This window comes from Alnus glutinosa, chromosome 1, assembly GCF_958979055.1.
Source record: "Alnus glutinosa chromosome 1, dhAlnGlut1.1, whole genome shotgun sequence".
In the NCBI taxonomy this organism is placed as follows: Eukaryota; Viridiplantae; Streptophyta; class Magnoliopsida; order Fagales; family Betulaceae; genus Alnus; species Alnus glutinosa.
In genome coordinates this window covers 38,857,600-38,872,130 of record NC_084886.1, presented here as the reverse complement: position 1 = coordinate 38,872,130, position 14,531 = coordinate 38,857,600, and the positions used below count along the sequence as shown (strand labels likewise).

The 14,531-nt window shown below is 34.6% G+C and overlaps 1 protein-coding gene across 1 annotated transcript; it reads left to right on the top strand.

The window, feature by feature from the left end:
* The first annotated feature begins 6,370 nt into the window (after window positions 1-6,370).
* On the top strand, window positions 6,371-13,730 carry LOC133880671 (glyoxysomal fatty acid beta-oxidation multifunctional protein MFP-a-like). Its single transcript, XM_062319658.1, has 18 exons — window positions 6,371-6,555; window positions 8,306-8,377; window positions 8,479-8,544; window positions 8,798-8,857; window positions 8,953-9,020; window positions 9,131-9,212; window positions 10,262-10,317; window positions 10,425-10,727; window positions 10,823-10,909; window positions 10,992-11,166; window positions 11,274-11,395; window positions 11,496-11,659; window positions 11,764-12,012; window positions 12,125-12,246; window positions 12,666-12,787; window positions 12,922-13,070; window positions 13,158-13,296; window positions 13,504-13,730. Exons 1-18 carry the CDS (start codon window positions 6,453-6,455, stop codon window positions 13,540-13,542), a joined length of 2,178 nt encoding a protein of 725 aa, XP_062175642.1. The 5' UTR covers window positions 6,371-6,452; the 3' UTR covers window positions 13,543-13,730.
* The last annotated feature ends 801 nt before the right edge of the window (window positions 13,731-14,531 follow it).

The following is a 14,531-nucleotide window of genomic DNA, read 5'->3' as shown; positions in this document are numbered from 1 at the left end:
TTTTGGGGTAATTACCTTTTTCCCCCATGAACTACCAACTAGACCAAAATAGGGAATTTACCTACCAAAGACAACCATTTTCCCCCCTTCCGTCAGTTAGAGAGGTTAAAAGAAACAGTCAATGGGTCATGTGCCGTTTTACATGGGGGCATGTTGGAAGATGGTGGTAGTTCATGGGGGGAAAAGAGGAAGAAAATGAGGGTAAAACAGCGTGTAACGGTCACGTGACCCGTTGACCGTTTGTTTTAACCCCTTTGACTGACGGAAGGGGGGAAAATGGTTGTCTTTGGTAGTTGAATGCTCTATTTTGGTCGAGTTGGTAGTTCATGGGGAGAAAAGGTAATTACCGCTTCTATTTTAGATTTATACACAAATGTCAATAGTAGCGACTCTTTTACCAATAGTACATGTCTCTTAATATTTCTTTAGCTCTTCTTCCAATTGGCCTCAAATTAAAAATGTTTTGATGCTTGAGAAATGATTCGTTTCTTTCTCTTGTTCTTCTCCCATCTTTCTGCTTTTCAAATGTTATGAATGATTCCAATCTGAATTTTCTTTTGTTACAAACGATGAGCAAGTCTATCATCGTTGTGGAGGACCTCAATCGGTTTCTGATAGAGAAATCAATGGTTGTGAACTTATTCGTCAATGTTAATATCCATTTTTCTTTGTAATTTTTTGGCATTCAAAACGTTGGCCAATAGTTACCTAGGGCTCAAGGATCACAAGCTTTTTTCTTAGGTGAATGATATTTTTCAGGAGCGAGGCGATCTTGAGCCTAGCCGAGATCAACAAGCTGATGATTGCGAATCAAAACTCACCGTGCCGCGCTATAAAATTGGTCATTAATTATGGCGTTGCAAACAGACTGTGACCGGAGGGGTGTCGGGAATATTGAGTCGCGGTTGGAAAATAACGCCACCCCAAACACCCATCTTTTTTTAAAAAAAAAAAAAAAAAATACTAAAATTTTTTAATTTAAAAAATAATTTTTTTTGAATTATTTTAATTTTTTTGAATTATTTTTGGTAATTGAAAAATAACACATGGCAGGAGTATTGTGGAGATATTTCACAAAAATTAGCCTTTTTCAAATGTCTTGGTAGTGTAGGGGGTCAGAGTACAAGCCTTGATTGTTTGAGGAGCCATCCGAAAAAATAGTGGTAATTTGGGGGTCTAAATTGAATTTTCCAAATTAGATATAAATTTAATCCTTATAATATAAAACATGTATATACAAACTCGAGATTGGATTGCTTAAAATTATACATAAGGTTGTAAAATATAATATAATTAATCAATTTCACGATAAAAAATTTATATATGATTATACAAGATTGATAAAGTTACCTTATATAAGTTTATAAATAAAAAACTGATTATTTAATTAAACCTAACGATAAAATCTCAACAATTATTAACTAATGATCAATAAGCATAGATTTTATGACAAAATGAAGAAATGACAATATTTACTTTATATATAAAAATAATTATAAGTTAATTGAGTAGCTCTTGAATAATAAATTAAGTTTGAACATATAATCTAGCTTAGTGATAAATTCAAGCTCAGTTTATATTCAAAGCAAAATTAAACGAACTAATATTAAATATTTAATTCTTAGCTCCACTCGGTTTAATTATAGTCCTATCTATGCAAAGACATGTATCCCCTTGTGATGCTATACATTCATTTATACCACAATCATGCCAACTTGCAGGAAAAAAAAAAAAAAAGAAGAAAATTGTAAAGGAGATGTTTGATAACGGTTTTTAGGATTTCTTTTTTTTTTTTTTGGTTGAAAAGAAATGTTTTGATGTGACATAAATGTGAAAGCAATTTTAAGTGTTTTGAGTTGAAAGTTGTTTGTTATTGTTTTTAATTTTTTGCTTTAGTAAAAATGAAAAAGAGGAAAGAGAAAATGTGCTAAATCTATTGTAATAAAATTGAAATCCAGCAATGTGTCTTTTCTTCTTTTTTATTCAGTCACTCTTTTTTTAATATATATATATATATATGAGAAATGATTCTTCACCACCTAAATATATAACTTTTCACCATCTTGTCTATGTGGCAAGGTGGTCCCCCACTTTATTTTATTTTTTAAAAATAAAAAAACTCTAAAGTTAGTAGGGGACCACTTTGCCACATAGATAAGGTGGTTGGTTGTAGAGAAATGCTTGGTTGTACACTCTTATCCCACTCCTATCTCACCCTTGTCTACGTGGACCAATAATGTTGTTAAAAAAATAGGGTCCCACTATACTCTCTCTACTATCTCTCACATTATTGGTCCAAGTACACAAGGGTGGGATAGGAGTGGGTTGAGAGTGTACAATCAAGAAACTCTCAAGTTGTAGAGAAATGCTTGGTTGTACACTCTTATCCCACTCCTATCTCACCCTTGTCTACGTGGACCAATAATGTTGTTAAAAAAATAGGGTCCCACTATACTCTCTCTACTATCTCTCACATTATTGGTCCAAGTACACAAGGGTGGGATAGGAGTGGGTTGAGAGTGTACAATCAAGCATTTCTCGAGAAATGCTTGGTTGTACACTCTTATCCCACTCCTATCTCACCCTTGTCTACGTGGACCAATAATGTTGTTAAAAAAATAGGGTCCCACTATACTCTCTCTACTATCTCTCACATTATTGGTCCAAGTACACAAGGGTGGGATAGGAGTGGGTTGAGAGTGTACAATCAAGCATTTCTCAAGTTGTAGAGAAATGCTTGGTTGTACACTCTTATCCCACTCCTATCTCACCCTTGTCTACGTGGACCAATAATGTTGTTAAAAAATTAGGGTCCCACTATACTCTCTCTACTATCTCTCACATTATTGGTCCAAGTACACAAGGGTGGGATAGGAGTGGGTTGAGAGTGTACAATCAAGCATTTCTCAAAGTTGTATATTTAGGTAGGGAAGAATCATCTCTCTCTCTCTCTCTCTCTCTCTCTCTCTATATATATATATATATATATATATATATATATATATATATATATTCTATCTAAATTTATGAGAGAGAATCCCTTATTTATAGTGACATAAGTTATAACACCAAGTATACGGACGTAATACCATGTACATCATAGAGATGAATTATTTTATGGTTAAAATTTTATATTGTGTATATATTAGTCTACATAATATCATGTCATTTAAAAATATTCACAAACCATCAAAACTGTGAAATAAAATCGCATGCAAATTGAAACACTAACCTAATGCTTTTGTACAGGCAGGGGCAGAGGCACACATGTTGTTGGGGGGAGGGGGGGGGGGGGGGGGAGAAAAATATTTTAAAGCCCTTAATCTTTTTTATTTTTTTATTTTTAGGTTAAGCATTGGCCCCTGCAAAAATAGAATCAGTCTCCCCCTAAAACCCTGCAAGTCCATGGCAACACAACTAAAAAGAAAAGTAACACAGTAGATTTCAAAGGAAAAAAAAAATAGCAATAGCAAAATAGCAAACCCTCTTCAACACGGTAACCCAACCTGGCAATGTCAATCAAAAAATCAAAAAATACACTGCACAAGAAAAAAAAAAAGAAAAAAAAAAAGGCAAATTTACTTTTCAATAACTCAAATTTCCCTCAAACTCATTCTCACATTCAAGCCTAAGAGAAAAGAAAAGAAAAATGCAGCTTGAAAATACTAAAGGCTCGAGAGAACTTAGAGAACTGAGATTGAGATTTGACAAGAACAACTTTGGAGGAAATACCGTCGGGTGTCGGCCGTCCACAGTCCACGCACCACCGGTCCACCAGCACTGTCGTCTGTCACACTGTGAATTTTTGCTTTAAAACTTGGGGCTTTTCTATGAACAAAAAGAAGAAGAAGAGAGTGTAGAGAAAACTAGAGAAGTGAGGAAGATAAGAGGAGATGAGGAGACGGAGGACGGGAGGAGTGAAACTAAAGATTGTGATTGTGATTCTGTGAAAGCTTGATTCGCTTGAAGCACTTATGCCATTGTGCATTGACAATGCGTTGGGGAGACAAAAAATATTAAAGGCAAAAGGTGAGAAGCTAAGAAGGTCCTAGAAACTAAGAAACTAGAAGTGAATGAGTAATGCTATGGAGTAGCATTATGTCCGCACACTATGCGCATTTTCAGTGGTTAACCCAACTCGGGTTAACCACCTTTTATTAATAAATAAAAAAAAAAAAACAAAAGTGTGTGTTGTGCATATCATTTTTAGTTTCCCTCTTTCACTCTCTCCCCCAAATTTTTTTCCCTCCACTTTCTCCGGTCACCACCATTCAGCTCCGGCCACCACAAAGTAGTGCTGACGCCCACCCGATACCCACCATCCGGTAAATCTCCCTGTTTGGTCTTTTAGATTTGTTTGGTTTTTTTTTTTTTTTTTTTTTTTTGTTATTTCCCCCCTGTAAGAGCCTCTAGTTTCTTATATTTGTTTACCGTTCAGCTCTGGCCACTACGAAGCAGTGTTGATGCCCACCCGATGCCCACCATCCGGTAAATCTCACTGTTTGGTCTTTTAGATTTGTTAGGTTTTTTTTTCTTCTATTTTTCCTCCTGTAAGAGCCTCTGGTTTCTTATATTTGTTTAGTTTTTTTATCCTTTTTTTTTTTTTTTTTTTCTTTCTGCTATGTGTTGCTGTAAGAGCCTCTGGTTTCTTAGATCTGTTTTTCTTTTTGGTTTATTTTTTTTACGGAGAGAATGCTACTCCATAGCATTACTCCGAAGTTTCCCAGTCGTTCTTTTGGTTTTGGTCCTTCAAAATTTTCCTGCAAAGATTTTCTATTTGTTTCTTAGGGAAATTTCTATTCTTGAATTTTATCAGCTACTTGAACTGCAGCTTGTCTGGTATAAACTGAGAATGCCTTCTTTTTTCCCTTGCTTCTTGTTAAATTGATGTTTTGTAGTATGAAATTAAGAGGACTGGCGCGTCTAGTTGAGGCATTAGGAAATAGTGGCAACAGAATGTGGTTAATTGTTAGGCATTTTTGTGAACTAGGGTTTTGGGTAATTATTATTAATTTTTTTGTACTCTCTAAATCCATTTTGTGGGTTCGGTAGTAGCATTATTTTTTTCTATAGTTAGAAGTAAAAAAAATTGAAACTGTATTTGTTTCTATAGTTTCTTAGCTCCTTTTTCTCAAACCGATCGGTAGAAACGTAGATCGGGTTTTGTAGATCACGTTACCGAAGTCGGATTTGAAATTGAACGGCTAGATCTTCATAGATCATGATTTTTGTACGAAAAATCAAAAGAGGAAAAACTGAGAAGGAAAAGCTCTGCCTCCATAGGAAGAAGAACAGAAAAGGCTGAATGCCTCAACAAGACGCAGTGCGTCTCGTTTTATTGAAGGGCCGCGCCTTGTTTTTAATGAAGGGCCACTTGGCCTTTCGTTTTCTTCTTCTCTTTTCTTTTCTTGTTTTCTTCTTCTTTTTCTTTCTTTCGTCTTTTCTTCTCCTTTTTCTTTCTTGTTTTCTTCTTCTTTTGTTTTCTTTTAGCATGTGGGGCGCAGGTCGCCCCACATGATATATATATACATATATACATATATATATTAATCTATTATTATAATTGTAAATATGTTTTCAAATCTCATCAGATTGATTAACACGTTTTCTATTGCAGCTCATGCCCCGTGATTCTAGGGACCGACGTCACCCATAATCGATTTTATTAGCTAAAGATTTATAAACCAATTAACGAATATAAAATCCCATAATATATTATTATAAAAAATTTGGGATATTACATTAGTACCGGTTGGTATCCGGGTCGGATAAGGCGGGTCGGGTGAACAGGTTAGGCCCTGATGATCTTGGCGGGCCTAGATGGATGAAATTCTTGAACCGCTCAGGCTCGGGCTGGGCCTGACTACCGAGGAGTACAATACTTTCCCCAACACACCCAGTTGCCTGCGATTTGAATAAACAATTTTTTGCGTTTTCAAATCGCAATTTTTTAAAAACGCAGTTTCCAAACGGTTCATTTTCTGCGATTTGGTTTAAAATCGCATTTTTTCGCTACGAAATCGCAATCCCAAACGCACCCTTATTATTATTACTTTACTAAAGATAATATTAAGGATGAGATATCCTTCAAAAGCCAACCAATGGCTGACACGTGGCAAGAGAATCCTTCTTTTATTTTCAAAGCCCTCAACTCTTATAAATCGCTACAAGACCTCATTATATTAAAACTTTATTTTTTAACAATTAATATATAACTCCACATTTATTCAAAATTATTTATTCAACTATGGCTCACAACAATAATTATTACTCTATTTCTCTTATTTAAATTTTTTGTCTTTACAATATGTCACTATATATCTGGAGCCAGTCGTACAATTATTCACCTTCACTAATATAAATGACCCCAACGGGTGGCAGTGTTGATCGAACAATCAAGTTAATTAGTAGTCATCGCCCATTGAGAGAGAGATATAGCAGAGAGACAGAGAATGAGTAGCGGAGTTGAAGGAAGAACGTTCATGGAGGTTGGAGCTGATGGGGTGGCTCTCATAACCTTCATCAACCCTCCGAATAATTCCCTCTCCTTTGATGGTACTCAATCTTTCTTAATCCCACTTATCCATATCTTTTATTTTATATATATATATATGTGTGTGTGTGTGTGTATAACCTTTTTTATTGTTGTTGTGAGTGTTCTTGGTTTGACCATCAACATTTGCATGTGTTTCATGCTGATGACTTTTGGTGACAGAGAGAGAGATGCAGGAGACAGGAAGCGGAAAAAAGAAAAAAAAAGAAAAAAAAAAGGGAGATACATGAGGGCAACTTCATACATCACAAATGTATTTTGAATTTAATTTCCATAAGTGGATGGAGGGACTCTTTAGTGAATTGATTAGTCATTTTAGCCTAAAGGTAAAAATGTGTTTGGCAAATGAATTTTAGAAACAGAATATAATTTTGATTCTACTTTTTTTAAAAAAATAAATCATATTTTATTCAATTTTTTCAAAAACAAATCATATTTTATTCAATTTTTTCAAAAACAAATCATATTTTATTTAACTTTTTTTAAACAAATCATATTTTATTTGACTTTTTCTAAAATGTCAAACATCAAAATTCACAAACAAAAAAATAAAAATAAAAATCTAATTTTAAAAATTCAATACTTAAACACACCATAAACCATTTGGATTGCTCTAACATGCCAATTTGACATGTACGTAAATTCAAATAAAAACCAAATTAACGAATTATTGAGGCCGGCCAATAGCTACCCGAACAACATCGTTCGGTAATTATCTTTCCTTTTCTTTTTCTTCTTATTCTTTTTTTTTCTTAAAAAAAAAATAATAATAATATCAAAGAAAAGTTGGTAGGAAGGACCTACTTCAGCTACCACTCTTTTTGTTTTTTTTTTTTTGATAAGCATGCACCTACCACTCTTTTTGGTTTTTTTTTTTTTTTTGATAAGCATGCACCTACCACTCTTTTTGTTTTTTTTTTTTTGATAAGCACCTACCACTCTTTTTGTTTTTTTTTTTTTGATAAGCACCTACCACTCTTTTTGTTTTTTTTTTTTTTTGATAAGCACCTACCACTCTTTTAGTATCGAAGAGTACTGGAACGATGGTATCATCCAACGTGGAGACAGGGGTGATAAAAGTTTTGTTTTGGTTGTGAGTTTTTTTATTTGAATAAAAAAATGATTAATGCCATATATAAAAAAAATAAAAATAAAAACTGTTTTGAAGTTCACTTTTTTTTTTTTTTTTTAATAGTAATAAAATGTGATTTAAAGTTAAAAGAAAAAAAAAAGAAGTTGTAATTTTTTGAATGAAAAAGTATGGTTTGTTATGACTTTGCTGTCGTCAGCAAAAGACATAGGCGGCAAACTTTTAAGACGTACGTACTAATAGCATTACGCACTTAATTCTACTGTGCTTTGACACATCTCATTCGCTCGGGTTGAACAATTAAAAGACAAAAAATTCTTCCCAAGTATTTGGAGAACAATAAGGAGAAAAGGAAAGAAATTCCTTACAAATCAGTTAGAAAGAAATTTCATATAATTCATATATAGAAATATATATTTTTTTAAACGTGCTAATGAACACATGCCAATCTTATATGTGAATTGTGTAAAACTTCTAACAAACCAATTTTTTCTGTGCAGAAGAAAATATAGAGAAAAGTGATTAGAGGAAAATTATATTTTCTTAACGAAATTTGGGTGTTTTAATATTTTTGAGGTTTAAATGGAATTTTTGTTTATTATTAGTTTGTACTTTATCTTTTACTATCAAAATTATTTTTCTAATTGTGTGTCTCCTCTCAGTGATAGGCAGTTTTAAAAACAACTTTGAGGAGGCCTTACGAAGAGATGATGTGAAGGCAATCGTGCTTACAGGTGAGTGTAATATCATATATATATATATATATATGAATTAATCTAAACTCTTATATATATATATATATATATATATATAACTTCTGTAATTATTGGAGCAGGCGCAAAGGGCAAATTTTCTGATGGCTTTGATGTTGCAATTCTTCAGGGAATTCAAGAGGGAAAGAGTATGCATGCTGCCTTTATATATATATATATTTTTCCGTAAACTAAAAAAGAATAAGACTGGATACTCATATCACATGATTCACATCCGAGTATTATTTTAATTTTGTTCTCCTTTTTTTTGGAAAAAAAAAAAAAAAAATTTCTGAAACAAGTTAACGACAGAATCCTCTCCAAAAATTACCCTTCTCTCCGCTATAAATGTAGTAGTATTCCCTTGTTTCCTGAAGTGACGTTTGAGTTATGTATTTCCAGTCGATCCAGAAAAAAGGCCTGGCTCTATTGCCATAGAGTTTATTACTGACATTTTCGAAGGTACGTGTATGTGTGTATATATATATATATATATAATTGGATTTTCTTCAAAGAGGATAAATGTTGTGTATTTGACTGCTTGCTTTGTGTTTCAGCTGCGGATAAGCCTTCAATTGCTGCCATTGATGGCCTTACTAAAGGCGGAGGTTTAGAGATTTCAATGGTATACATGTGTTGCCATTTCTTTTGGACTAGCTTCGATCTCTTTTCATTTTTATTTAATTTACTGTTATATATATATATATATATATTCTCATCATTTTGCTACATCAGGCATGCCATGCTAGAATCTCAACCCCCACTGTACAAATAGCGGCGCCTGAGCTGACTGTTGGATTGATTCCTGGATATGGGGGTATGCCGACTTTGCCTTTCTCTCTCTCTCTCTTTTTTTTTTTTTTTTTTTTTTTTTTTGGGTGTGAAAACTTTGTTTGTTTGGGAGTATATTTTTAAAAGCTGATTATTTGAAAATATGAAAAATTCTACATTTCAAATCACAAACAAGGAATGTGTTTTTTAAATGCACGATTTTAAAAGATAAAGTAGGAGGAAAACCCGGTTAACCGCCGATTACCGGTTGGTACCAAGTTATCTACATAGGTAACCGAATTTTAAAAAAATTTGGTATTTTGAGACCATTTTGAGTATTGACTCTATTTTTTGGGCTTAATTTAGACACTTTTAGCCTTAAAAAAAAAAAAAAAAAAGACAAACATTTCATCCTATTCTGGCCCAATATGGTCACTTTGTAGTGGTTGTTCCCAAAAAAAAAAATATATATTATTTTTGTACTTGATGTTTTTTTTTTTTTTTTTTTAACCTGAAAATCCAATGTATTTAAATATATAAATTTTTTTTTAAATAAATAAACACACATATATATATATATACTCTTAGGACAAACTGTAATTTTACAAAACTAAACTCTATATTTTAAAATCGTATGTTTTGGGAATGGGATGATGATGATGCATGATGTTCAGGGACGGAGGGAGGGGGGGGGGCTGGCAGGGGCCATGGCCCCCCCTCCCCACAATTTCCTTAAAAAAAAAATATTTTTTAGATAGAGAAAAAAAAAACACTCTAAAAAATTAAAAAAAATATAAGGTAAAAATCAAAATTTAGCTTATTTGGCCCCTACCAAAAAATTTTTTTTGCCATCGGCCCCTGCCCATAAAAACTTTTGGCTCCGTCCCTGATGATGTTCATATAGCAGAATTAACGAATGGTGTTTCCAGCCCATACGATTTGAGTGTCCATTTTGCAGATAATTTTTTGACACACACTCTTTAATTAATTACGCCTTGATAAGTTGATATAACTCAACGTTCAATGGAGAAAAGAATGATCATGTGAAAAATTAATGTTGTTGATGAAATTCATTGCTCCTGGCATGCCTCTCAGGTACACAGCGGCTTCCACGTCTTGTTGGTCTCCCAAAGGCACTTGATATGATGCTGGTATATATGCTGTGATTATAATTTGTCTTTTTCTTTTGCTTTGGCTCCTCATAAATTTCAATAATCTCTCATCTCTAACTCCTCGATCTTGGGGTTTGCTTAAATAGAAGTCAGAAACAGTCAAAGCGGAGGAAGCTCAAAGTCTGGGTCTTGTGGATGCCATCGTTTCAGCTGATGAGTTGGTAAACACAGCACGTCAATGGGCCCTGGATATCTTCCACGGTAGAAGACCATGGGTTGTTACTCTTCACAAGACCGACAAGATAGAGCCCCTCGGGGAAGCTAGGGAAATACTCAAGCTTGCAAGAGCTGAGGCCAAGAAACAGGCTCCCAATGTCCAATACCCAGTCGTTTGCATTGATGTCATAGAAGAGGGTATAGTTTCCGGTCCCCGCGCTGGACTCTGGAAGGTCCGTGCATGTCTGTCTCCCTCTTCTTTTACTTAATCCCCTTCAAACAGCAGTTCCATTCAACTGCTTGATTCTGTATCTCACTCTGGCTGCAGGAGGCAGAAGCTTTTCAGGAACTTCTGTTTTCTGACACTTCCAAGAGTCTAGTCCACCTCCACTTTGCTCAAAGTGGAACATCTAAGGTTTGAAAAATAATAAATTGTTATTGCCAGAGCATATATTTTCAATATGTATATATTCACTTCTGATCATCACTTTAAACAGGTACCTGGGGTTACTGATATGGGTTTAGTGCCAAGACGGGTGAATAAGGTTGGTGTCATTGGTGGAGGACAAATGGCGTCCGAAATAGCAACAGCATTGATTCTTGGTAATTATCAAGTTATCCTGAAAGAAGAAAATGACAAGCTCTTCCAAGATGTGATTGGTAGAGTCAGAGGTACGGTGAGGCTAGAATCCTATATTAAGATTATCATAGCGCGCTTCTACTCTAATAGAGACAGAATTCAAATTGGTTCTTGTTTAATCTTCTTCTTTTTTATTCAGCCAATTTGCAAAGCAGTGTGAAGGAAGAGAAAATGTCTGAGAAGGACTTTGAGAAAGCCATATCACTTCTCGAGGGTGTCCTTGACTATGAAAGCTTTAAAGATGTTGACATGGTGATTGAGGTAGTTGAGTTCACAATGCATGTTGATTTTTTTGTCATTGCTGTTTATTCAGAAACTGGAGAAGAAAGTGTTCAGTATTTGTTGTTGATGCTTGGAACAGGCAGCTATAGAGGATATTTCTCTAAAGCAACAAATTTTTGCCGATCTTGAAAAGTACTGCCCACCACATTGCATACTTGCGAGTAGCGTCTCCACAGTTGACTTGAACCTGATTGGGGATTTGACAAAGTCCCAAGATCGGATTGTTGGAGTTCATTTCTTTAGGTAGTACTAGATTTACCGTTATTGTTGGAGCATATTTTCCCTGCTGTTTTTCTGTCTGCAATTTGTTTCGCTTAATTAACCATTTTGTTATGCTTTCCATGCAGTCCGACGCAGCCACTTTTGGAAATTGTTCGCACTAGGCAGACGTCTCCCCAAGTGATTGTTGACTTGCTGGATGTTGCGGAAAAGATAAAGAAAACTCCAATCGTGGTTGGAAATTGCCCAGGCTTTGCTGTCAACAGGATGTTCTTCCCGTACGCACAAGCGGCTACTTTGCTCGTCGAGCGTGGCACAGATCCCTATCAGATTGATAGGGCAATTACTGAGTTTGGAATGCCAATGGGCCCTTTCAGGTTTAATTATAGGAGAATTATAACCCAGTCATCTCTATCTCATTGTTGCTTCTTAATATGATCTAATTTCTTGCATTTAAACTGGTTTTTATGTTTTGTTTTGTCTATGCAGATTGGCTGACATGGTTGGTTTTGATTTTGCAATCGCAACTGGCACCCCATTTGTTCACAATTTTCCTGAGAGAAGTTATAAATCAATGCTTATCCCACTAATGCAGCAGGAAAAGAGAGCAGGTATATTTACACCAAAAGCTTCTTTAAGTTGATAGAAATCTCCCTTTCAATAAGTGAGGTTCGACATATTGAATATTTAATTAAAATGGGAGACAAAGTTTGACATATTAAATTACTATATATTTCAAAAGCTTAAGCTAATAAGAAATAGTAGACTTAATCATTTAAATTTTTTTCTAACATCCCCTCATATGTGGACTGAAACTCATTCTTATCAAATGAGATATAACACGTGAAGTATTTAACTAAAATGGAAAGTGAATTGTAGCCTGACTTTGATATCAAGTTAAATTATCACTTATCTAAACTTAATCATTTGAATTATATTATAACAAAGTGGTCAACCTATTGATTTAAGTCTATTCAAATTTAGTATGGATCTTCAAGTCTTTCATGGTTTACCATGCACTCTGTTTCAGGCGAGACTACTCGCAAAGGGTTCTATGTCTATGATGAGAAAATCGAAGCTAGCCCGGATCCTGAATTAGAAAAATATATTGACAAGTCAAGGAGCATTTCTGGTGTAACCATTGACCCTAAGGTCTCTCTCTCTCTCTCTCTCTCTCTCTGATTTCTGAACTCTGTTCTGAAGAGTAGTATAGTATTAGTGGTAATATAGAAGTCTCTCTCCTCTCTCCAATCTCCTAATCTTTTTGAAAATGAACTTGAACACAGCTAGAGAACTTACCAGAAAAGGAAATTGTGGAAATGATATTCTTTCCTGTGGTGAATGAGGCCTGCCGAATCCTTGATGAAGGCATTGCAGTCAAAGCGGCAGACCTTGACATTGCTGCTGTTATAGGCATGGGTTTCCCACCTTACAGGTTTGCAACTTTTCAGTAGTTTTATGCAATTTCCTGAACCGAGCTCCATCCAATTCTTGCTAAATCTTTTGGGGTACATTTGATCAGAGGAGGCATCATGTACTGGGCTGATTCCCTCGGTTCCAAATACATATATTCGAGATTGGAGGAATGGTCAAAGACGTACGGAGATTTCTTCAATCCTTGTGCCTACTTGGCTGAAAGAGCTGCCGAGGGGGCTCCTCTGGTGAGAAATCTGAAACTGTATTTTGTCTATCCTCTAAATATAGTAATGAAACCACATACAAATCCAGAGATATATAAAAAATAATAGTTTCTTTAATGGATCAAAGACTATTATGGCTGATTTGAAGAGTTTAATTACTTGATTTAGATTCAAAGTCACAGTCACTGGTACTGCATCTCTAATGGTTCTTGCACTGTTGCTTTGCAGAGTTCTCCAGTAGAGGAAGCAGATCTCCGTCGTAAGTAATGAACAGACCAACGTTAACCAAAATGGGAGCACTCTCAACAAGGCAACTCACCCAACGGCTAGTGCATTTCATAAGGAAACCCCAAATCAATTATGTATCTTATTTCCTTTTTCGTAAACAATAAAAGATCAAAGAGTATAAATTCTCTATGAATGAATAAGATCTGTGTACTACAAAATTATTCAAATACCTTGTCTCTATGGTAAGATCAATTTATAATTAGTATTGTAACTTTAAAATAAGTGAGTTCATTGTTGTAATTGCGTTAAAAAACTTAAAAAGTACTTTCAGTATATAAAAAAGTTGTTCTAAGCAAAACTTAAAAAACACTAATTATGTCCCCATTAGGCATAACTATCACCTATGTCTTTTTTAATTTCATTGCCGCTACATGCCCTCTGAATTTTTTAGGGGCAATCCATTGATCTTATGATCAGCTGTCAACTTTATGGAGGAATTGAATTCAACTTTAATTTCACTCATCTCCATTATATCTCGATTATAATGATAATTCAAAGGGAAAAATCTAAAAATAAAAAAATAAAAAAAGCCCTTCAAGGCCTGAACTAACAACCGGTTTTAGAATAACCACATGAAACGACAAATGTGGCTGAAGAGCTTTCATCCAGATATCCTACTAGGCAGGCCTCACTAGTGTTCCTAGAGTATTTGATCTTTACCACAAAATTATAACCAGCAAAGGTGGAAAGAAAGTCAGGCTATTTATTCATCCAAGCTGGACTAGAACAGATAACATTGATATACTTTCAGAACTTTATATAAAGCATTTGGGACCCCCATTTTAGCTTCCCAGGGACATCAAATTATCACTATTGAGTCTAATTTCATTCCAACATCTTTGTATTAAAAAACAATCATTACTTACCTAAATTACTAACAATTTGTTTAGATAATGTGAGAGTTCTTATAAACCTAATGCCCAAATAAATTTTGGACTATCTGATCACCTAATCAGACAGATGAATTC